This window comes from Scyliorhinus torazame, chromosome 3 (genome assembly GCF_047496885.1).
Source record: "Scyliorhinus torazame isolate Kashiwa2021f chromosome 3, sScyTor2.1, whole genome shotgun sequence".
In the NCBI taxonomy this organism is placed as follows: domain Eukaryota; kingdom Metazoa; phylum Chordata; class Chondrichthyes; order Carcharhiniformes; family Scyliorhinidae; genus Scyliorhinus; species Scyliorhinus torazame.
In genome coordinates this window covers 200,138,897-200,165,113 of record NC_092709.1, presented here as the reverse complement: position 1 = coordinate 200,165,113, position 26,217 = coordinate 200,138,897, and the positions used below count along the sequence as shown (strand labels likewise).

Sequence of the window (26,217 nt, the reverse complement as noted above, 5' to 3'; positions counted from 1 at the left end):
ACATTAAAGAAGCCATCCCTATGGACAAGCGCTCCGTATACACAGGATCTGCTCAGACGAGGAGGAGCGTAACAGACATCTACAGACGTTGAAAGATGCCCTCGTACGAACAGGATATGGCACTCGACTCATCGATCGACAGTTCCAACGCGCCACAGCGAAAAACCAGGCATATATCAACCAGGCAAGAAAAGGTCTCAAGAACTGCATAATTGTAAAAACATCGAGTTAACAGTGTGGTGAAAGTAGGCAATGTGAAAACTTATTGTGCCCATTTCAAGGCCTTGGAGATGACTCAAAATTAAGCTGTTTTTTTTTGAGCCCAAGGTCTATAATGGTCATGCCTTAAAAGTAATTTTTATTAATTTACTAAACAACTGACTACACCAATGTAACTAGAAAATCATAGAAATTTGCAGCATGAAAGGTCATTCAAATAGTCACATCTGTGTCAACCAACAAGAAATCTTGGGCATGATTTAACAGAAACATTTCAAAGTCTGATTCTGGCCGTGATTGACGGGTGTTTCATAACGGCCACATGGGTGAGATCATGGCCCGCAGATAACGGCACATAGTGTTGGAAATAAGCCCCCACCAGCTTCTCACCATTACTGGCTCTCTCTCTGTCCGATTCGTGCCTCAGCATCTCGCCACTAACAAAAGGGGGCGCTTTTAAACACTCCCTCACCACTCATTCCCAATCACCACACAAACATAGTAGGGCACCGACCTGCTCCTTCCATTGGGAATGGCGGCCATGGCCAGGCTTCAACACCGTCGATGTGAGACGGGACACCCTGTTGCCCCAATGCCCTCCCTTTGTCCCCGCAGGAGGAGATTGGCCATAATAAGCAGGAAAGGGCCAAGACTTGGGGAGGGGATAGTATCAAGATTCCAGTCCTCATCCCCCATGAGAAACGGGCCCAGGAAATCATGGGTTGTCTGAGGAGAGAACTCACTGACAGCGAGGTTGGCTTGCGTCACAGAGGTGAGGATCCACTGCCCCTTCACCCAGTTGACCTGTGTCATGTGAGTTGTTCATGTCAGACAAAATGATCCTTCGCTCTCACTGACCACATGCCCATTCTCTCGCAGGATCTCCATCCGGAGTCGTCACCCGCCCCCCTCCTACCCAAGAGACCTCGGAGAGCTCCGAGGAGACCACCATCAACGCGTCCCAGCTATCATCCTCAGAGACAGATATCTCAATAGGCGACAAGTGGACAGGCTTCTGGGGCACAATCTGGTGAGCACCACGCAGTTGTTAATGCACATCAGGTGGAGGCAGGAACATAATAATCGCTTATTGTCACAAGTAGGCTTCAGTGAAGTTACTGTGAAAGCCCCTAGTCGCCACATTCCAGCGCCTGTTTGGGGAGGCCGGTAAGGGAATTGAACCCGCGCTGCTGGCCTGGTTCTGCTTTACAAGCTAGCTGTTTAGCCCACTGTGCTAAACCAGACCCGTTAAACCATCCAAGAGAGACAGCAGTCAGACGTCTGCTGGATCCCAGGACACAGCTGGGCCCCAGCCAGATGCCGCGCCCCTGGACATGGTTCTCCCAGAGCTGATGGAAATGATAGGTCACAGTCGTGAGATTCAGGAGATGTCAGCGACATTCTAGCAAGTGCATAACCTTTTGGAGGAGTCCCAAATGCTACTGGCGCTGGAGATGATGCCGACAATGCGTGGCACCGAGGCCAACACTGCTAGGGCGGCGCCTGCAGTGGAAAGCCTGGAGCACAATGCCTGCATCTTGGGTGGTGTCCAAGGCATGGCTCAGTCTGTGACAACCATGGCTGAGGGCCTAGTCGATGAGAGACATGTCCCAGATGCAGGTGGACATTGCCGATGCACTGCAGAGCATGGTCCAGCCACTGCGGACCATCATTAAGGGCGTTGACATCATGGTGCAGACAATGGGGAGTCCCCAGGACTGCCAAAGCCAGATGACTCAGAGGCCTCAGGAGCTCAATCCAGCTCCCTATCCAGCCCATGGAAACCGCTAGGGCCCTACGGGCACCATCAGGGATGAGGAAGCGCTGGAGGCCTCCCACCAAGGAGACAACGGCAGTCTCCAGGTCTTCTGAATTTCTCTTCCCCCCCCCCCCCCAGGGGGGCATGGCAATGCCGGGAGGTTTTGCATTCAACTTCAATCTCGCTAATGAGATGGAAATGAGTGCAAATGAAGGTTAATGATATGATCGCCATATCTGGGAGAGATCCGGAACTTGTCATTGGGAGCGGGCTGGTTAGATTGCAAGCTGATTTGCGCCTGGCAGGAATCTCGACTTTTCCGCTATTTTGGCCTTGTCTGTTTTTTAACCGACGTGCCTAAATCCATGCCGGGCGCAATACTGATTAAATCGCGCCCCTAGTCTAATCCCACTCTCAGTAGTAACTCTTGTAGGTTACGGCACTGCCAGCGTTTAATACCAAGTACAACAGGTTCTGCATCTACCACCCATTCAGGCAAAGAATTCCAGATCACTCCACCTCTCCTTGATCCCCTCTAAACTTCACACCCGTTACCCCAAATCTATGCCCCCTGGTTGTAGGCCCCTTAACCAAGAGGAACAAGGGATCAACTATCCATGCTATCCTCTTCCACCAATTCTCTTGCTCGCTCTTTTCCTCTCCTGCTCTGACTCGCTTACTGCTTTGCTCTTCCAAACCCTCACTTGTGAGAGAGGGAGACCAGCTGGAGAAAGGTGCGAACAGGAGAGTGAGGAAATAGATGTGGCAAGCTAGAAGGGTCGACAGTGAGCTGTTCCGGGGAGGATTACACTGGAGATTGTCAGTCCAAGGTAAAATGGTGCTAAAATGGAAATCTCAATATGGAGTGCACATACTTGCCCCAATTTATTGATGACGTTAACATGGAATGACTTAAAATGGGGCAACTTAAAACTGGGACTGCACTGTGTTGACTAGAATTTCACACAGTACTCCAATGGCAGCCTAACTGCTGTCCTATACATTTGCAGCACAACCATGTTGCTCTTGCATTCTGTACTTTGGCTAATAAAGGCAAGAATTCCTATGTTTTCTTGATCACCTTATCTTCCTGTCCAGCCTGGTGTTGTTGTCAGACCCAAACTTGTGCAAAAGTGATTGAGGGTTATATGGGGTTTAATAGGAATGGGACGGTTTCGCCATCAGTGATGTGGAAAGCGCGGAAGGTGGTAGTAAGTGGTTAGATCATTTCGTTCAAGGCTCAGGTGGACAGCAAAGCAAGAGAGGAGCGGCAGTGGCTGGTAGAGGAAATTTGAGGTGGCTGTATGCGGGGGATCCTACTCCAGGAGAGAACTACTACAGGCAAGGTTTGACCGTCTGTCCATAGGAAAGGCGGTTTGGCAGTTGAGACGAGTGAAGGGGGCTGTGTACGAGTATGGGCATAATATACAAAGGCAAGATTTAACCAATGGGAGGTGCCATGTTACAGCAAATTATGATGTTTGTGTTTTACACATAATTTGCAACCCAGAGACAGGTTGTTCAGCTCAATTGATCTAGGCAAGCATGAATGCTCCACACAAGCCTTCTCCACCACTTAGTCTAACCCCATCAAGCTTTTCTTTCTATTCTTTTACTCGCACAAACTAATCTAGTTTCACCTTAAATGCATCTATGCTAATTGTCTCACGTACTCCCTGTGTTACAAAGTTCCACATTCTTATATTCTGGATAAAGAAGTTTCTTCTGAATTCCTGTTGGATTTATTAATGATTTTCTTAAAATTTACGACCATGTCCATCTATCAAAAATGACTTAATTTTAAAAGACCTCTATTAGGCCACCCCTCAGCCTGCTCTTTTCACAAAAAGAGAGCTCAGAAAGTTTAGTCTTTCTTGATACTTACAACCTCAGCTCTGGTACTATCTTTGTAACTCATTTCGCACTTTCTTCGGTGATTCTACTTAAAAAAGGACACGGTACAGCTTGGGTCAATGAGTTATATATTGTCCATGTCTCTTTTGACCCAAGTTCAAATCTTGGCGCCCCCCCTCCTGGTGAATTTCACAGAACTGCTACATCTTTTGTGAAAGATGGCTTTGGCTTGTTCTGCAATAGCGGGACCACTTTCTCTCCAGTGTCTTGCTAAAAAAAATGTGGTATTTCTCTACATGTGAACCAAGACGTTATGTCATGCTACATGACAATTAAGACTAGATAACTGTGCAGATTTCTTTTGAACAAAAATCAGGAAAAAACCCCAGCACCATGCTTATTATCCTCTCTTTAGGCCAAGGGCACTGGGTTTATTGTTGCACCTCAGTTGTGCCCAGCTGAGTCTAATTAACTTGAATTGGGGAACCATTGGCCTACGTGCTCAAACTACTCCTAATTTGCTAATTTCAAAGAAGCCAACGATAGTTGATAGCAGGTATCTACCATCATAAAATTCACTCTGAAAAATCTGAGGCTTTTATTTTTAAAGTCTGGCAAACAATAGAACAGTGACACAAAAAGGAAAACTAATTCATTATTCTGCCTGAAATTATAGCTATTTGGTTTCCACCCAGCTTATTGAAATGTTTGCTGTGTCCCTCAGTTAGCATTGAGAAATTTGGTTTCATGTAAATGAAAGGTTCTGCTGTTAAATGCTTACCTTCTAACGGGCTGTGCAAGCTTACTCCGAGGCACTGGTATCCCCCCTCCAGTAGAGGCACTAGGTCGCGGCAAGCCACTCCGACTCCCTGCAACTTGTCCTTTATTGGGATTGATGCCACTTGCAGCAGTGTGACTTGGAGAACTGAGACACTGAACAGTGGGCCCTGATGCAGAACTATTATGGTTAGATGCAGAGTTTGTGGAAACAGGCCCTGGATTCGCCATTGCTTTCAGCGGCTGTCGGAGTGCCAATGGAGATGGTGTGGTAGGAAGCCTGAGCTTACTTGGAGAAGGTACTGCGAAAGAAAAGGAAATACTACATGTAGATAATTTTTCTTGAACAACTTGTGCATTCTAGAAAATTTCTGAAAAAATTACCCTCGTCATAATCTAACTTCACTTACATTTTGAAACCTAAACTTCTGTGAAGACAAGACCTGATTGTACCAACATATTTTCAAACACCAGAATCTTTACACTGCTTGCACAAATACAGAAAGGCAGCACTGGAATAGTGCACCCCTCCATAACTGATGTTATAGTAATTGTACTCAGGAGTTAAAAGTGGTCAAATACATAAATTACCTGTTCCCAATTAATTCGGAGCAATTTGTAAACTTGTGTCAACATTTTTTGACTATTATATTTAAGTAAATTGATATCTGAACTCATTTATATTTCTATAATGCACAGTATCAAGTATTTGCTTGGTGGATAAAAAATATTTCAGGAATGACACCACATTAACCTGTTAATGTATGATGCTGCTTTTTAGAGTATTTAGTGTTTGCTTTGTTTACTCAATGCAAATATATTGCCTGAACTAACTTAATATAAACAATATACTGTGGATGTCAAACGGATTTGAAACGTTAACTGTTTTATCTTCCTACAGATGCTGCCAGACCTGCGTTCTTCCAGCACCCTCTGTTCTTGTTGCAGTAAATCCATTGCTGCCCTTGACATTCTTTACCAACAACATCTGGAAATCCCTTGCTTGGAAAACTAAAATACCAACATGGACTCGAGAAACATCTTACCAGAGGTGCTAAACCTAACAAGATATAGGCAGTCATAAAGAATGCAAATTCAGTAACATAAACTTTACTGATAAGAATATATTTTACTCCTTTATCATCAGTGTTTTCCAACTGATTTAAATTATTCAACCCCTTTTGCGTGTTCTAAGAACTTCTGTCAAATAGTCTGAGAGATACGCCTTTCATCAGCCTCCATAACGTTACTATCTGACTGACCCATTCCATTGTTAAAGCAGCTGAATCGATGTATGCATGAAAAAAACAGGTTAGTTCAAATTAAATTCTGGGTTGAGAGAAGGAAGGTCATCCTCTCACTTCAGTTACAAAGCACTCGTACTTGACAGGGCAATCACATGAATTTAGGCAAGGACAAAACAGGTGGCAACAGTGGCTGAGACACTTCAAGTGAACTTGGCTCTATGTCACTGTTGCCATCTTCAATCTTCCACAAAGCTTAGATCAGTTTGCTCTCGGGTAGCTCACCCACTTCCCACATTGTTCACTGCATCAGCAAGGAAAACAAAACAGTTTGGTACAAAAAATAAATCTTTACAATTATGGCAGAGAATGCAATTCCTGCAGTAACTAACCATACTGCCACACACTTCGTGTTACCGAGTTATAAAATTCTTGCTACAAATTAAATCTTGAAATTAGAAGTTGATATCAAGATCTAATATCAAAAAAATAACATTAAGTTATATCTGGGACAACACTTGGGCACAGTACTGAAAAGATTTTTTTTCACAAATATGGGACAAAACAAACTTAAAGTGAAAATAAACTGCTACTTATAGAAATCATTGAATATCCTTGATTGCAAACTCTAATCCACTGATTAAGTGCCTGAATATTCACTTGACGTCTGAAGGATCAAACAAAATTGCAGAATGTTTTGGTAATTAACATTGCATTTCTTTTCTTAATCAGTACTTATGGCATTCCAACAACATTCCCCACTGCACCTGTCTCGACAGCAATGCATGACAGAAGTATTTGATCATCTCAGTCGTCTACACTTATCCTTGCAACCACAATGAGTCAGGACAGAGGAGAGGTTTTCCAAGGAATATCTCAGCTTTTGTAGGAGGTATAGGAAGAAATCAAGAGCTAAAGGGCAGCACGGTGGCACAGTGGTTAGCACTGCTACCTCACGCCGCCGAGGTCCCAGGTTCGATCCCAGCTCTGGGTCACTGTCCGTGTGGAGTTTGCACATTCTCCCCGTGTTTGTGTGGGTTTCGCCCCTACAACCCAAAGATGTGCAGGCTAGGTGGATTGGCCACACTAAATTGCCCCTTAATTGGAATAAAAAAGTAATTGGATACTCTAAATTTAAAAAAAAGAAATCAAGAGTTGCAAACAGCTTTCTTACAGGAAGTAAGCATGGCACATTCCTAATCATAATGAAAACTGGGCAGACAGAAGAGGTTTAAATGAGAAATACTCGTTTACTTTTCCCACAGGGAAGGAGGACAAATTGAGCTACTTTGAATTATTCTTGTACCACTGTAGTTACAAGGCAGCATTGGTAAATAAGAGGTTACCTGCACATCTTCTCGATCAAGGAATGACACTGCTGCTGGAAAGCTGGATAATTATGTTTGAATGAAGACATTTTTTGAGGTGAAAGAAAGAACTGTTAGGTTAAGTATCCATGGGAATCAAGATAAATATATGATATACAAACACTAGTGAGGAGTATTTTGTTTTACAAATAATAATTTGCTTCAAAGTTATTTATATAGCACTTTTAATAATGAGATATTTATCCATTTAAATGCTGGACATAAATGGTCTTAAGTACTATTACCAGATATACTGTACCGATTGTACTGCAGAGTTCAATCGCCTCATCCTCCTTGTTAAAATTTGGGAAGTTAATGAGATTACCAGTGAATTTGAGATGAAAATAAAGTAACGAAAAAACAACAAGACTATCAACCATCTAGAGGAATAATGAGATCTAATTTTCCCAGTAACAAGGTTATCAGGAGTCGAGAGGCATTGAGGTGCAAATAGCCATTATCAGAAGCATTGTTTACCAGAGATCAGTGGAGTTATACAAATGAGCACCCTACCCAAGCCCACATCTCCACCCTATACCCGTAATCCAGTAACCCCACTTAACCTTTTTGGACACCAAGGGCAATTTAGTGTGGCCAATCCACCTAACCTGCACATCTTTTGGACTGTGGGAGGAAACCGGAGCACCCGGTGGAAACACACGCAGACACGGGGAGAATGTGCAGACTCCGCGCAGACAGTGACCCAAGCCAGGAAACAAACTCGAGACCCTGGAACTGTGAAGCAACTGTGCTACCGTGCCGCCCAGCGGGGTTCTTAACATTATTTTATCATCTGTGGTACGGCCCTAGTTTAGTTGATTTTATCCTGTGCAATTAAGTCAGCATAAGGCCTTCTACCTCTTGTTCCATCATGGTTATCTTGAAAATGTCAACAGATGACTCTCTACTAGTCCTAGTCTGTATGATGTCTCTCTGTATCATAGTAAGAAGTCTTACAACACCAGTTTAAAGTCCACCATCTTTGTTTCAAATCACTAACTTTCGGAGAACAGCTCCTTCATCAGGCGAGTCTCACCTGATGGTGGAGCTGTGCACCGAAAGCTAGTGATTTAAAACAAACCTTTTGGCCTTTAAACTGGTGTTGTAATACTTCTATTAAAATATTTTTATTCTCCTCCTTTTTCACATTTTCTCCCAAATTTACACCCATCAACAATAAACAATAATCAGTAACGATGCAATGTCCATCCCCATATCAATAACAAACCCATCCTTCCACCAAATTCCCAATGAGCAGCCCGCATGTTAACATAAACAAATAACAAAAAAGAATCAGGAATCATCCATAGTCACCATTAACACAGAGTCCCCTCTCCCCTCAAAGCCACCACCCCCTAATGTTCGATGGGATCCAATTCTTGAAAGTGCATAATGAATAACGGTCATGAATTGTATGGTCATCCTTCCCCTCAGTTCAAATTTAACCTTTACAAGCGTCAAGAATTCCAGCAGGTACCCCTGCCACGCCAGGGCACAGGGTGGAGAGGTTGATCTCCACCCTAACAGGATCTGCCATCGGCCGATCAACGAGGCAAAGGCTACAACATTTGCCTCCGCGCCAGTTTGCAACCCCAGCTGGTCCGACACCCCAAATATAGCTTCCCGAGGGCCTGGGTCCAGTTTCACGTGCACCACTTTAGAGATACCCGAAAAACCTCCTTTCAGTAATCCTCCAGCTTTGGACAGGACCAAAACATATGAACGTGGTTTGCAGGCTCCACCCCCCCCCCCCCCCCCCCCCCGCGGCAATGTTCACACACATCTTCTACCCCCTCAAAGAGCCGGCTATCCTTTTAAGTTTTTGCTATTACACTGCTCGTATGCACAGAATTCAAGAATTTATCGCACTTAATTCTGTATTTTTACCTTATAAATCAATGACATTCTCTACATAATTCAACCCTTTATAAAAGATGATGATTGGGTTAGAATTAAAACATTGTAGCATGAGCTTCGGTGCTGATAAACTTATCATTGACACAACAGGCAAATTCTCCGCTCACTGGTCATGTTCTTCAACGGGAAGGACTGGGAATTGCTCCGCCTCCACCTGATTGTACAGGAATTATTCGCTGGTATAGTAACCAATTGGGTATACAGTGGCAGTGCTGCCTCACGCGGGCTCAATTCCAGCCTTGGGTGACTGTCTGTGTGGAGTGTCTGCGTGGGTTTCCTCCCGGTGCTCAGATTTCCTCCCACAGTCCAAAGATGTGTAGGTTAGGTTAAGGGGTTATTGCGATAGGACAAGTGAGTATGCTTGGATGGAGTCCTCTTTCAGAGAGTTGGTGCAGTCACGATGGACTGAATGGCCTCCTTCTGCACTGTAGGGGTTCTATGATTCGACCTTACTGACACATCTAAAAATTAAAATGACTTAAAGTGCCAGTGAACAAAGCATGAGATGTTAATTGTAAGACTAGACAGTCAATGGAACAGCTGGCTGGCAATTTCCCCTCCAAGACCAAGAACAAAAAGCACAGTATCATTAATTGAAACAATTATCGCTGCACCCAAGAGAACAAGAGCAATCCATATCACAATTTAGACAGTGTGGAGTTGAAAAATAGAAGAACCGCATATCAGGATCCAAGAACAAAAACAGAATGTAGATTCCTCGTGGATTAATGTTGAAGCTCACAATGAAGTCCATTGATACTGTCAACTGAAACTGCTCAAATATCCATCCTGAAATGTTATGATTAAACTGCATTGTTGGCCATTGGTTTAAACAAGGATTTTTCAAAGCCAGTCAACAAAGAACAAAGAAATGTACAGCACAGGAACAGGCCCTTCGGCCCTCCAAGCCCGTGCCGACCATACTGCCCGACTAAGCTACAATCTTCTACACTTCCTGGGTCCGTATTCTTCTATTCCCATCCTATTCATATATTTGTCAAGATGCCCCTTAAATGTCCCTATCGTCCCTGCCTCCACTACCTCCTCCGGTAGTGAGTTCCAGGCACCCACTACCCTCTGCGTAAAAAACTTGCCTCGTACATCTACTCTAAACCTTGCCCCTCTCACCTTAAACCGATGCCCCCTAGTAATTGACCCCTCTACCCTGGGGAAAAGCCTCTGACTATCCACTCTGTCTATGCCCCTCATAATTTTGTATACCTCTATCAGGTCGCCCCTCAACCTCCTTCGTTCCAGTGAGAACAAACCGAGTTTATTCAATCGCTCCTCATAGCTTATGCCCTCCATACCAGGCAACATTCTGGTAAATCTCTTCTGCACCCTCTCTAAAGCCTCCACATCCTTCTGGTAGTGTGGCGACCAGAATTGAACACTATACTCCAAGTGTGGCCTAACTAAGGTTCTATACAGCTGCAACATGACTTGCCAATTCTTATACTCAATGCCCCGGCCAATGAAGGCAAGCATGCCGTATGCCTTCTTGACTACCTTCTCCACCTGTGTAGCCCCTTTCAGTGATCTGTGGACCTGTACTCCTAGATCTCTTTGACTTTCAATACTCTTGAGGGTTCTACCATTCACTGTATATTCCCTACCTGCATTAGCCCTTCCAAAATGCATTACCTCACATTTGTCCAGGTTAAACTCCATCTGCCATCTCTCCGCCCAAGTCTCCAGACAATCTAAATCCTGCTGTATCCTCCGACAGTCCTCATCGCTATCCGCAATTCCACCAACCTTTGTGTCGTCTGCAAACTTACTAATCAGACCAGTTACATTTTCCTCCAAATCATTTATATATACTACAAAGAGCAAAGGTCCCAGCACTTTATATATACTACAAAGAGCAAAGGTCCCAGTCATTGAAACAACTTGCATGTACAATTAAAAATTGATTAGGTAAAAAGACAAGAACTAGTTTCTTACACTAAGTAACTTATCAAGCCCAAAGAAGCCTTTGAGTGATCTTGTTAGTCCATTTAATTACAATTTAACGTCACAAAAACAGGCTATTCAGCCCAAGTCTAATGGTGGTATTTATGCTCCACACAAGTCTTCTGCCAACTCACTTCATCTCACCCTATCACATAGCCTGCTATTTCTTTCTCTCTCATCCATCTTACCCTTAATTACATTTATATTATTCACTTCAACTTATTCATGTGGTAGTAAATTCCACATTCTCACCATACTCTTTAGGAAAGGAATTTCGCCTTAATTCCTCGTTGTGATAACTTGACCACAAGGTGGTAGTCTGAAAGATGTGGTGGAAGTTAATCTTCTTTAATATGTAAAAATAACAAAGTTTAAAATAGTATGGACTCAAAAGCAGGAGCAACTAGATAAACATCAAAATAACAGTAAGAAGTCTTACAACACCAGGTTAAAGTCCAACAGGTTTGACCTGTTGTAAGACTTGACATGTCAACTGTTTTGCTTTTTAAAAAAATATATTTTTTATTCTCCTTTTTCACATTTTCTCCCAAATTTACACCCACCAACAATAAACAATAATCAGTAACAAATATGTCAATCCCCATATCAATAACAACGATCCCATCCTCCCCCCAAACATTGGCCCGCATGTTCACATAAACAAATGACAAAAAGGAATCAGGAATCACCCATAGTCACCGTTAACACACCGCCCCCACCCCCCCCGCCCACCCCCAACTAATGTTCGATGTTATCCAGTTCTTGAAAGTGCATAATGAATAATGCCCATGAATTGGAGAACCCCTCCATCCTTCCCCTCAGTTCAAACTTAACCTTCTCAAGAGTCAAGAATTCCAACATGTTCCCCCGCCACACCAGGGCACAGGGTGGAGAGGTTGCTCTCCAACCCATCAGGATCCGCCTTTTGCCGATCAATGAGGCGAAGGCTACAACATCGGCCTCCGCACCGGTTTCCAACCCTGGCTGGTCCGACACCCCGAATATGGCCACCCGGGGGCCCGGGTCCAGTTTCACGTGCACCACTTTAGAAATTACCCTAAAAACCTCCTTCCAGTAATCCTCTAGCTTTGGACAGGACCAAAACATATGAACGTGATTAGCGGGGGGCCCCCACAATGATGTCAACTCTATCTACAGATGCTGTTGAGTTTTTCCAGCATTTACTACTTTACAGTATTTTGGTTTTATTATATATATGGCCCCATATGGCCCCTCGTTTTGGACATACTATTCTATCAAACGTGTTTATAATTTTGAAGGACATTATCAGTCTTTTTTCTAGAGAAACGAAACCCAGCCATTTCGGTGTTTATGTAGTTGCACCATCCCGTTTCTGGTATCATCTTTTAATTTGTTTTTGCACTTTCTCCAGTGCCTATTACAAGTTCCTTCCACAGCATGGAGACCAAAACGGAGGACTCCAAATGTGAAATGAACCAGAGGTCGTTTGCATATTTACGGATTTGATAATTTGTTTGTTACTTTGAAAATATGTGAATCCGTACCCTTAGATTCCTTTATTCTTCCACCTCAACTAGACTTATTTTCCGAGGAACAGGTAACCTCCTCACTCTTCCTACCAAAATGCACAATCTCACACATCTACACACATTCTACAAGTTAAGTCATCTTGTACTTTGCATACTCTGTATTAACTATATCTTCCAATTTGGCTACATCTGCAATTTTGATATTGTTCTGATTCCGGAGACCCAATCATTTAAATAAAAGGATGAACAATTGTGATCCCAGCATGCGAAAATGTCAGCCATGATTGAATGGCGGAGCAGATTCAATAGGCTGAGTGGCCTAATTCTGCTCCTATGTCTTATGGTCTTATGAGGAATATCACACTTCTGTCAGTCTATCATTCATACCTGCTTTCTAATTTATAGCCAGTTTGCTATTCACTCTGCTACTTGTCTCCTGACTTCACAAGCTCCGACTTAGTCATGAATCTACATCTGCAGTACCAGTCATGAATCTACATCTGCAGTACCAGTCATGAATCTACATCTGCAGTACCAGTCATGAATCTACAGTACCAGTCATGAATCGACATCCGCGGTACCAATCATGAATCTACATCTGCAGTACGTCATGAATCTACTATGCAGTACCAGTCATGAATCTACATTTGCAATACCAATCATGAATCTACCATGCAGTACCAGTCATGAATCTACAAAGTAGTAGCATGGATAGAGGATTGGTTAATTAATAGAAAGCAAAGAGTGGGGATTAATGGGTGTTTCTCTGGTTGGTAATCAGTAGCTAGTGGTGTCTCTCAGGGATCAGTGTTGGGCCCACAACTGTTCACAATTTACATAGATGATTTGGAGTTGGGGACCAAGGGCAATGTGTCCAAGTTTGCAGACGACACTAAGATAAGTGGTAAAGCAAAAAGTGCAGAGGATACTGGAAGTCTGCAGAGGGACTTGGATAGGCTAAGTGAATGGGCTAGGGTCTGGCAGATGGAATACAATGTTGACAAATGTGAGGTTATCCATTTTGGTAGGAATAACAGCAAAAGGGATTATTATTTAAATGATAAAATATTAAAACATGCTGCTGTGCAGACAGACCTGGGTGTGCTAGTGCATGAGTCGCAGAAAGTTGGTTTACAGGTGCAGCAGGTGATTAAGAAGGCAAATGGAATTTTGTCCTTCATTGCTAGAGCGATGGAGTTTAAGACTAGGGAGGTTCTGCTGAAATTGTATAAGGTGTTAGTGAGGCCACACCTGGAGTATTGTGTTCAGTTTTGGTCTCCTTACTTGAGAAAGGAAATACTGGCACTGGAGGGTGTGCAGAGGAGATTCACTAGGTTAATCCCAGAGCTGAAGGGGTTGGATTACGAGGAGAGGTTGAGTAGACTGGGACTGTACTCGTTGGAATTTAGAAGGATATGGGGGGGATCTTATAGAAACATATAAGATTATGAAGGGAATAGATACGGGCAGGTTGTTTCCACTGGCGGGTGAAAGCAGAACTAGGGGGCATAGCCTCAAAATAAGGGGAAGTAGATTTAGGACTGAGTTTAGGAGGAACTTCTTCACCCAAAGGGTTGTGAATCTATGGAATTCCTTGCCCAGTGAAGCAGTAGAGGCTCCTTCATTAAATGTTTTTAAGATAAAGATAGATCGTTTTTTGAAGAATAAAGGGATTAAGGGTTATGGTGTTCGGGCCAGAAAGTGGAGTTGAGTCCACAAAAGATCAGCCATGATCTCATTGAATGGTGGAGAAGGCTTGAGGGGCCAGATGGCCTACTCCTACTCCTAGTTCTTATGTACAATGCTACTATGCAGTACCAGTCATGAATCTACTATGCGGTACCAGTCATGAATCTACTATGCAGTACCAGTCATGAATCTACTATGCGGTACCAGTCATGAATCTATTATGCGGTACCAGTCATGAATCTACTATGCGGTACCAGTCATGAATCTATTATGCGGTACCAGTCATGAATCTACTATGCAGTACCAGTCATGAATCTATTATGCAGTATCATTCATGAATCTACTATGCGGTATCATTCATGAATCTACTATGCAGTACCAGTCATGAATCTACTTTGCAGTACCAGTCATAAATCTACTATGCAGTATCATTCATGAATCTACTATGCAGTACCAGTCATGAATCTACTATGCGGTACCAGTCATGAATCTATTATGCGGTACCAGTCATGAATCTACTATGCGGTACCAGTCATGAATCTACTATGCGGTACCAGTCATGAATCTATTATGCGGTACCAGTCATGAATCTATTATGCGGTACCAGTCATGAATCTACTATGCGGTACCAGTCATGAATCTACTATGCGGTACCAGTCATGAATCTATTATGCGGTACCAGTCATGAATCTATTATGCGGTACCAGTCATGAATCTACTATGCAGTACCAGTCATGAATCTACTATGCAGTACCAGTCATGAATCTACTATGCAGTATCATTCATGAATCTACTATGCGGTACCAGTCATGAATCTACTTTGCAGTACCAGTCATAAATCTACTATGCAGTATCATTCATGAATCTACTATGCAGTACCAGTCATAAATCTACTTTGCAGTACCAGTCATGAATCTACATCTGCAGTACCAGTCATGAATCTACCATGCAGTACCAGTCATGAATCTACCATGCAGTACCAGTCGTGAATCTACTATGAAGTACCAGTCGTGAATCTACTACGCAGTACTTCTGTGTATGAAACTTGTTTGTTTCGACTTTAATGCAGACTTACTCGCTGAAGCTTGTTGCTGAATTCGGGGTATTCCCCCATTTGGCACTTGTAAATTTGAGTCACAACTTCTACTGTTTTTAACAGACTCTGCTGACTGTACATTAGAAGTCCTGAATAGATTGGGAAGACTACGTCTCAACTTTTCTAGAACAAAAACAAAGACAAAATGGCAAAGGTTAGCCACTTACATAAAACCTGTGCGTGCAAGTCTAATACATCAAATGAACTATGTGAAAGGATTGTTCCTTACTTAAGAAAACACTAATCAAAAGATTAACAAAACATGCATTCTCTTCTTTAAAAAAAGCGGCCATTTATGTGCAAATAAACAAAGAAATCCCAAGTCTTTTGATCTTAAATTCTCATTGAACAAATAACTTCAATCACACTATCAAAACCAATGTTAATTTGACAGTTTTGCAATTCAAGGTACAAACTTGCTCTTACTGAAGAAAAATGGAATAGACTGCACTATTCAGATTTTAATCAAAACAAATACAAAGTAAATAAAAGCTGATTCTTTGCACAGATCTACTGTATGTTTTACAATTAATTCAAGTTGAAAATTGAGATTAGAAGAATTTCTCCCCTTCAGCTTAGTGGGCATTTGGAACAACCTTACAGAAGAAAATGAAGCTGCACTGATTTTTTAAAAAGCTGGAGGTTTTAGAATTATAGAGATCAATAACAAGAAATAGGAGTAGGCCATTTGGCCCATTAACTGTGCTCTATCATTCAATAACATCGTGGATGAACAGATTGTAGCGTCAAATCCAACTTCTTGTCTGTATTTGTGCCACAAAACTAGACTCCCCGGGAGATCAAAAATATGTCCAACTGTCTGGGGCGGGTTTAGTATAGGGCTAAAGAGCTGGCTTTTAAAGCAGACCAAGGCAGGCCAGCAGCACGGTTCAATTCCTGTACCAGCCTCCCCGAACAGGCGCCAGAATGTGGCCACTAGGGGCTTTTCATTGCAACTTCATTTGAAGCCTACTTTTGACAATAAGCGATTTTCATTTAATTTTCAACTCAGCTCTTGAACATAGTCAATAGCCCAGTCTCCTCGGATATCTGTGGAAGGGAATTTCAAAGGCTAAGGACCCTCCAAGAAATTCCTCTTCATTACAGTCTTAAATTGAAGACCTATGATGTTTGAAATTGTGTTCCCTAGTTTTAGATTCCCCCATAAAGAGAATCGTCTCAATATCTACCCGGTCAAGCCCACTCAATCTTTTTTTTTTTTTTTAATGTTTTTATTCTCCATTTTCACATTTTCCTTCAAAATTTACACCCCACCCACAAACAGTAAACGGTAACAAATACAAAATCAATCCCCTTAACAATACCAACGATCCCATCCTCCCACCACCCCAAACAACGGCCCACCTGTCAATATATGCATCCAATAAAACAAACCCTCCCACGGTGGCAACAAAAAACAAAGGAGAAAAAGAAAAAGGAGCCCGGGACCGCCCATGGTCACCATTGACCTATAGAGTCCACTCCCCCTCCCCCCCCCCCCCCCTACACTCAACGCCATCCAACCTCTGAAAGAGTACCGTACATGATACCCAAGAGTTGTAGACCCCTCCCCAGTCTCCAACTCCTCCCGTCCACTGCCTGTTGTAAAACTCCTCCCCAACTTTCCACCCCGGCTAGACCACTCAGACCCTGTTCTGCCAGGCTCCGATGGCCGCAGCCCCTCCCCCCACCTCACTCCCGTTCACTGGCCGTTTTAAACTGGCCAGCGTGGAGGACCCCTCCCGGGTCTCTTTCCCCCTTGCCCGGCCCTAGGAAAGCCCAGAAATCCCCTTTTAGCACACAAACCCCGCATATCCACCTACACCCCAAAGAGCCCTCATTTCGAGTGAAAGTCCCATCACTTCCCTTTTCCAAATATATACAACATTGGCTCCTTTAGCCCCGACACCCGCACACAGTGAAACAAAAAAAGAAGAAAATACAGTCAGTCATGAGGTCACATCGGCACATGGCCATTTCTCAATTTCTCAGTTCTGCCACAGTCCTTCTGCCTTCGCAAACTCACCTGCTGCTTCCGCCGTTCAAAAATAAAAGTCCCTGAGCTTGTAAGTCACCCTCAGCTTGGCTGGATATACAATGCCGCACTGCACCTTGCTAATGTAGTGCCCTCTTCACCCGGTTGAAGGCAGCCCGCCTCCTCGCCAGCTCCACCGTAAAGTCCTGGTATACACGTATACCAGCTCCAGCCCACTGCACCACCCGCTTCTGCTTGGCCCAGCTCAGGACCTTCTCCTTCACACTGTATCTACAGAAGCACAGAGTCACTGCCCTTGGCGGCTCACTCGCCTTTGGTACAGGCCTCCACGACCGATGAGCCCGATCCAGTTCATATCGGGAGGGATCCTCCCTCTTCCCCCAATAGTTTCACCAGCATCGCGGCAAAGTACTCAGTCGGCCTCGGTCCTTCAACTCCTTTGGGCAGCCCCACAATCCTCAAATTCTGTCACCTGGATCGGTTTTCCAGGTCTTCCATTTTTCCTCGCAGATGCTTGTTAATGTCCATCACCTTCCGTATCTCCTTCCCCATCGAGGCAAGTTGATCACCGTGCTGCAATAATGTCTCCTCCACTTCCTTCAGCGCCTCCCCTTGCTCTCGCACCTCCGCCACTGCACTCGCCACCGGGGAAATCGCCTCCCCCACCAGCGCACTCAAAACCTCTCTCATCTCCTTCCTCATGGTCTCCATGTATCTTGTAAATTGTCTTTCGAATTCCGCAGCCATCACCTTAGTTATTTCTTCAGCCGTAAGCAATCCGGCCACCCCTGGTGCTCCAGCCTCCATTTTCCTTGGTGACCCCGTGGCGACCTTTCCACTCCCCGACGGACCTTCAGCTGTTTTCTTTACGGATGATTTTTTGCTTATCCTCGACATTTTTCTTCACTATGCCTTCACTGTTTCTTCCTGCTTTTGCCGCCTCCGTGGACCCTGGGACCGGGCTTAAAGCCCCGAAAATGCCGTTCCCGAATGGGAGCCCTCCATTGTGCGGCCGCCTCCCGCCCGCCGTCAGCAGAAGTCCAGCCCACTCAGAATCTTGTATGTTTCAAGAAGTACATCTCTCATTCTAAATCCCAATCTGTTTCGGCTGAACCTGTTCAGTGTTTCCTCATAAGACAAGCCCTTTATCCCAGAAATCAGCCTAGTTAACCTTCTCTGAACTTCTTCCATGCAAATATAACCTTCCTTAAGTAAGGAGACCCAAAATGTAGAGTACTCTTGGTGCAGTCTCACCAATGCCCTGTTAAGTTGTAGCAAGGCTTCAGTTTGCCTTCCTAATTACTTGCTATGCGTGCATGCTGGCTTTGTGATTCATGCACAAGGCACCCAGATTCTTTTGCACCACCAAGTTCTGCAATCTCACAAGTAATACACTGCTTTGGTGTTCTTACTGCCAGTGGCAACTTCACATTTTCCTGCCAATTTTTTTTTAAACCACTCTCTGAACCTCATGTCCCTTTGCAAATTACTTGTACACTCCTCACAATTTGCTCTTGTAAGATCATAACAAATAGGAGACCATTCGGCCCACTGAGCCTGCCTACCTTCCTATTATCAATAGATTTGGCAACAGAGATGGTCCCTTCATCCAAGTCACGAATATAGATCGTTAGTAGTTGAGGGCCCAGCACTGACCCCTGCGGCACTCCACAAATTAACAGTTTGGAAACCTGAAAATTACCCATTTATCCAGACTGTTTTCTGTTAATCCATCGATCCTCTAGCCATGCTAATATATCACTCTCAACACCGTGGGCTCTTATCTAATTGTATTCAGCTTTCTAAATCTCCTACTACTGCCTCCTTAATAACAGATCCTACCATTTTCCAAATGACAGATGTTAGGCTAACTGGTCTATGATTTTCTGCTTTCTACCACCTGCCTTTCTTTTTTTTAAAAAAAAAAAAAAAATATTTTATTCAAGATTTTTTGGCCAAACATAACAGTACGTAGTGTTTCTTTTACACAACAATAAAGCAATATAAATAACAGTGGCCAGTTTTAAACAAATAAATAATATACGAACAGAAACAAAAACCAAACTAAATGGCAACTGCCTGGTCAAGAATTAATACTCTCCAAAGATACAATCCAACAGTCCAATATACATTACCTAAAACAAGTGCCGAAACATATACAATAACATCCCTGAGAGTCCGTCCGATTCCTCCCCCCCTCCCCCCTGGGTTGCTGCTGTTGTCTTCTTCCTTTCCATTCCCTCTATCTTTCTGTGAGGTAGTCGACAAACGGTTGCCACCGCCTGGTGAACCCTTGAGCCGAACCCCTTAATACGAACTTGATCCGTTCTAACTTTATAAACCCTGCCATGTTGTTTATCCAGGTCTCCACACCCGGGGGTTTGGCTTCCTTCCACATTAACAATATCCTGCGCCGGGCTACTAGGGACGCAAAAGCCAACACGTCAGCCTCTCTCGCCTCCTGCACTCCCGGCTCTTCTGCAACCCCAAATATAGCCAACCCCCAGCTTGGTTCGACCTGGACCCCCACCACCTTCGAAAGCACCTTTGCCACCCCCACTCAAAACCCCTGTAGTGCCGGGCATGACCAGACCACGTGGGTGAGATTCGCTGGGCCTCTCGAGCATCTCGCACACCTATCCTCTACCCCAAAAAATTTACTGAGCCGTGCTCCAGTCATATGCGCCCTGTGTAACACCTTAAATTGTATCAGGCTTAGCCTGGCACACGAGGACGATGGGTTTACCCTACATAGGGCATCAGCTCACAGCCCCTCCTCAATCTCCTCCCCCAGCTCTTCTTCCCATTTCCCTTTCAGCTCATCTACCATGATCTCCCCCTCGTCCCTCATTTCCCTATACATGTCCGACACCTTACCATCCCCCACCCATGTCTCTGAGATCACTCTATCCTGCACCTCCTGCTTCGGGAGCTGCGGGAATTCCCTCACCTATTGCCTCGCAAAAGCCCTCAGTTGCATATACCGAAATGCATTCCCTTGGGGCAACCCATATTTTTCAGTCAGCGCTGCCAGACTTGCAAACGTCCCATCTACGAACAGATCTCTCAATTGTGCTACCCCTGCTCTTTGCCATGCTCCAAATCCTCCATCCATTCTCCCCGGAACAAACCTATGGTTATTTCTTATCGGGGACCGCACCGAGGCTCCAGTCTTTCCCCTATGCCGTCTCCACTGCCCCCAAATTTTCAATGTAGCCACCACCACCGGGCTTGTGGTGTATTTCTTCGGTGAGAACGGCAGCAGCGCCGTCACCATAGCTTGTAGGCTAGTCCCACTGCAGGACGCCCTCTCCAATCTCTTCCACGCCGCTCCCTCCTCTTCTCCCATCCACTTACACACCATTGAAATATTGGCGGCCCAGTAGTACTCACTTAGGCTCCGTAGTGCCATCCATCCCATCCCTACTACGCTGCAAAAATCCCCTCCTCACTCTTGGGGTCTTCCCGGCCCACACAAAACTCATAATACTCTTCTCGATTCTTTTGAAAAAAGCCTTTGTGACCACCACCGGGAGGCACTGAAACACAAAAAGGAATCTCGGGAGGAACACCATTTTCACCGCCTGCACCCTCCCTGCCAGTGACAGGGATACCATATCCCATCTCTTGAAGTCCTCCTCCATTTGTTCCACCAATCGCGTTAAATTAAGCCTATGTAATGTACCCCAATTCTTGGCTATCTGGATCCCCAAATACCGAAAGTCTCTTGTTACCTTCCTCAACGGTAAATCCTCTATTTCTCTGCTCTGCTCCCCTGGATGCACCACAAACAACTCACTTTTCCCCATGTTCAATTTATACCCTGAAGAATCCCCAAACTCCCCAAGTATCCGCATTATCTCTGGCATCCCCTCCGCCGGGTCCGCCACATGTAGTAACAAATCATCCGCATACAGAGATACCCGGTGTTCTTCTCCTCCCCCGAGTACTCCCCTCCACTTCCTGGAACCCCTCAATGCTATGGCCAGGGGCTCAATCGCCAGTGCAAACAATAACGGGGACAGAGGACATCCCTGCCTCGTCCCTCTATGGAGCCGAAAATAATCAGACCCCCGTCCATTCGTGACCACGCTCGCCATCGGGGCCCTATACAGCAACTGTACCCATCTGATATACCCATCTCCAAAGCCAAATCTCCTCAGCACCTCCCACAAATAATCCCACTCCACTCTATCAAATGCTTTCTCGGCATCCATCGCCACCACTATCTCCACTTCCCCCTCTGGTGGGGGCATCATCATTACCCCTAGCAGCCTCCGTATATTTGTATTCAGCTGTCTCCCCTTCACAAACCCAGTTTGGTCCTCATGAACCACCCCCGGGACACAATCCTCTATCCTCGTTGCCATTACCTTGGCCAGAATCTTAGCGTCCACATTCAGGAGGGAAATAGGCCTATAGGACCCGCATTGCAGAAGGTCTTTTTCCTTCTTTAGGAGGAGCGATATCATTGCCTCTGACATAGTCGGGGGCAGCTGCCCCCTTTCCCTCGCCTCATTAAAGGTTCTCATCAGTAGTGGGGCCAGCAAGTCCATATATTTCCTATAGAATTCAACTGGGAATCGGTCTGGTCCCGGGGCCTTCCCCGCCTGTATGCTCCCAATCCCTTTCACTACTTCCTCCGTCTCAATCTGTGCTCCCAGTCCCGCCCTCTCCTGCTCCTCCACCTTAGGAAATTCCAGCTGATCCAGAAAGCACATCATTCTCTCCTTCCCATCCGGGGGCTGAGCTTCATATAATCTTTCATAAAATGCCTTGAACACTCCATTCACTCTCTCCGCTCCCCGCTCCATCTCTCCCTCCTCATCTCTCACCCCCCTATCTCCCTCGCTGCTCCCCTTTTCCTCAATTGGTGGGCCAGCAACCTGCTCGCCTTCTCCCCATATTCGTACTGTACACCCTGTGCCTTCCTCCATTGTGCCTCTGCATTACCCGTAGTCAACAAGTCAAATTCTACATGTAGCCTTTGCCTTTCCCTGTACAGTCCCTCCTCCGGTGCCTCCGCATATTGTCTGTCCACCCTCAGAAGTTCTTTCAACAACTGCTCCCTATCCCTACCCTCCTGCTTTCCTTTATGTGCCCTAATAGATATCAGCTCCCCTCTAACCACTGCCTTCAGCGCCTCCCAGACCACTCCCACCTGAACCTCCCCATTATCATTGAGTTCCAAGTACCTTTCAATACACCCCCTCACCCTTAAACACACCCCCTCATCTGCCAATAATCCCATGTCCATTCTCCAGGGTGGACGCTGTTCTTTTTCCTCCCCTATCTCCAGGTTCACTCAATGTGGAGCGTGATCCGAAATAGCTATAGCCGTGTACTCCGTCCCCGTCACCTTTGGGATCAGTGCCCTTCCCAAAACAAAAAAGTCTATCCGTGAATAAACTTTGTGGACATAGGAGAAAAATGAAAACTCCTTACTCCTATGTCGACTAAATCTCCAGGGGTCTACTCCTCCCATCTGCTCCATAAAGTCCTTAAGCACCCTAGCTGCAGCCGGCCTCCTTCCGGTCCTGGACCTCGATCTGTCCAGCCCTGGGTCCAGCACCGTGTTAAAATCTCCACCCATTTCCAACTTCCCCACCTCTAGGTCCGGGATACGTCCTAACATACGCCTCATAAAGTTGGCGTCATCCCAGTTCGGGGCATATACGTTCACTAAGACCACCGCCTCCCCTTGCAATTTGGCACTTACCATCACGTATCTGCCCCCACTATCCGCCACTATGGTCTTTGCCTCAAACATTACCCGCTTCCCCACTAGTATAGCCACCCCCCTGTTTTTTGCGTCTAGCCCCGGGAAACACCTGCCCCACCCATCCTTTGCGTCGTCTGACCTGGTCTATCAGTTTCAGATGCGTCTCCTGCAGCATAACCACATCTGCCTTAAGTTTCTTTAGGTGTGCGAGTACCCGTACCCTCTTTATCGGCCCGTTCAGCCCTCTCACATTCCACGTGATCAGCCGGGTTGGGGGGCTCTTTACCCCCCCCTTGTCGACTAGCCATCTCCTTTTTCAATCCAGCTCCTCACCCGGTTCCCACGTAGCCGTATCTCCCCCCAACGGCGCCCTCCCGCCCCGACCACCCCACCCCATACCAGCTCCCCCTTCTCCCCAGCAGCAGCAACCCAGTTAACCCCCCACCCCGCCACCCAGATCCCTCACTAGCGTAATTGCACCCCCCCATGTTGCTCCCAGAAGTCAGCAAACTCTGGCCGACCTCGGCTTCCCCCCGTGACCTCGGCTCCCACTGTGCGAGGCCCCCTCCTTCCTGCTTCCCTGTTCCCGCCATGATTACCATAGCGCAGGAACAAAATCCGCGCTTCCCATTTGGCCCCGCCCCCAATGGCCGGCACCCCCAGCTCCTTATCCTCCCTCCCCCACGACATGGGGAAGAGAGAAAAGTTACAGGGTCGCAGGATTGACAACTTGGGAAATCATCTCTTCCCCCTTTTCACCCCACATATTCGCCCCACCACTTTGTCCCAAACGTTCTTTTTCTAGCCCGCTTATTCCAGTTTCTCCTCGACAATAAATGTCCACGCCTCTTCTGCCGTTTCAAAGTAGTGGTGTTTCCCTTAATGTGTGACCCACAGTCTTGCCGGCTGCAGCATTCCAAATTTAACCTTCCTTTTGTGCAGCACCGCCTTGGCCCGATTAAAGCTTGCCCTCCTTCTCGCCACCTCCGCACTCCAATCTGGATATATGCGGATCACTGCGTTCTCCCACCTACTGATCCGAGTTTTCTTTGCCCATCTGAGGACCATCTCTCTGTCCTTATATCGGTGAAATCTCACCACTATGGCTCGAGGAATTTCTCCAGCCCTCGGTCTTCGCGCCATAACTCTATAGGCTCTCCACACCTCCAACGGGCCCGTCGGGGCCTCCGATCCCATTAACGAGTGCAGCATCGTGCTCACATATGCCCCGACGTCCGCCCCTTCGGAAGACCAAGAATCCTTAAATTCTTCCTCCTCGCATTATTCTCCAGCACCTCCAGCCTTTCCACACACCTTGTGTTGTGCCTCGTGCATCTCTGTCTTCACCACCACGCCCTGTATGTCGTCCTCATTCTCAGCAGCCTTTGCCTTCACGACCTGAAGCTCCTGCTCCTGGGTCTTTTGCTCCTCCTTTAGCCCTTCAATCGCCTGTAATATCGGGGCCAACAGCTCCTTCTTCATCTCCTTTTTAAGTTCTTCCACGCAACGCCGCAGGAACTCTTGTTGGTCAGGGCCCCATATTAAACTGCCTCCTTCCGACACCATCTTGCTTTGTGCCTGCCTTCCTGGTCGCTGCTCTAGAGGATCCACCGCAATCCGGCCACTTTCCTCTCCTTTTTCCATCCGTGTCCAGGGGGGATTCCCTTCTGGTTTACCGCACAGTGTTTTTAGCTGTTAAAATTGCCGTTGGGGCTCCTATCAAGAGCCCAAAAGTCCTTTCCACCAGGAGCTGCCAAAACGTGCGACTTAGCTGGTCATCGCCGCACCCGGAAGTCTACCACCTGCCTTTCTTAAATGGAGGTGTTAAAGTTACGCTTTTCATCTGCTGGGACCTTTCCAGAATCTCAGAAATTTACACCCAATACAGCCACTAACTCAGCAACCACTTCACACCCTGGGATGTAGGCCATCGGGTCCATGGGATTTGTTAACCTTCAGAACTATTAATTTTCCTATGTACATTTTCCCCTCGTGATTGTTTTAAGTTCTTCTCTCCATTTTGTCTCTTGATTTTCTACTATTGTTGGGATGCTTTTTGTGACTTCTACTGTGAAGACAGATACAAAATACTTGTTCAAAGTCTCTGCCACTTCCACAATTCCATTATTAATTTCTCAGTCTCATCCTCAAGGGAACAGCACCCACTTCACTTTAAGAAACTAATCTGAATACACTCTTTAAATCATCCTGAACACTACTGTTGCCAACTGACGGCACGATGGCACAGTGGTTAGCACTGCAGCCTCACAGCACCCAGGACCCAGGTTCAATTCCAACTGTGGGTCACTTTCTGTGTGGAGTTTGCACTTTCGCTGTGTTTGCATAGGTTTCCTCCGCATGATCCTTTTTCTCCCACAGTCTAAAGATGTGCCGGTTAGGCAAATTGGCCATGCTTAATTGCTCCTTGGTGTTCAAAAGGTTAGGTCAGGTTACTGGGATAGGGTGGGGACGTGGCCTAGGTAGGATGCTCTTTCAGAGGGTCGGTGCAGACTTGATGGGCCAAAAGGCCTCCTTCTGCACTGTAGCGATTCTATGAATTTGATATGTCAAATCCATATGAAGATGAATTCTCCCACATTATTATGGTACCTTTCTTACAAGCCCACATTATTTCTTTATAAATACTCTGACCAGTGTAGCGACTGCCAGAGGTCTCATAAATCAAGGTTTTTTCAAGGTGTCGGAGCAATCGGTCGTGCCATTCCCAGGGTGGTTATAATCGCGGGAGAAGCATCTGATGGCCACTACTGGCTCTTAAATTGAGAATAGCAACCGCTGCCGCCTTCTAAATGAAAAGAAATGAGGCTGCGTGCAGTCTTCTGGCAAGAAGCGGCAGCCGTGAGCAGGTCACCCACCCATATGGACACTTGATGTCAGGAGCCCTTTATGTACATGTCTTTAGCGTCAAATCATGGAGGAGAGCTGCTTTCATTATCCAGCTGCTGGCAAACAATGCAAGAGGACTGTGAAGATGGATTGTTTTCTTACATGTAAGAGACAGCCAGAGACACAAACAGACAGTGTACCTTCTGGACAAGATCTCACAACAGAATCTGGAGAGAGAGTTACTCAGGAGATTTCAGGTCAGG

The 26,217-nt window shown here is 45.6% G+C and overlaps 1 protein-coding gene across 2 annotated transcripts in view; it reads right to left on the bottom strand.

Annotated features, from left to right (window-relative positions):
• The window catches only part of slain2 (SLAIN motif family, member 2), an 87,007-nt gene that overhangs the window by 7,330 nt on the left and 53,460 nt on the right, over positions 1 to 26,217 (bottom strand). Inside the window, exons 6-7 of one of the 2 annotated variants that reach the window (XM_072496726.1) lie at positions 15,369 to 15,512; positions 4,614 to 4,911 (exon numbers count right to left, since the gene is read on the bottom strand). In XM_072496726.1, coding sequence (XP_072352827.1) covers positions 4,614 to 4,911; positions 15,369 to 15,512 — 442 coding nt within the window. The remainder of the gene's footprint in view (positions 1 to 4,613; positions 4,912 to 15,368; positions 15,513 to 26,217) is intronic. The other variant, XM_072496727.1, reaches the window with a different exon arrangement.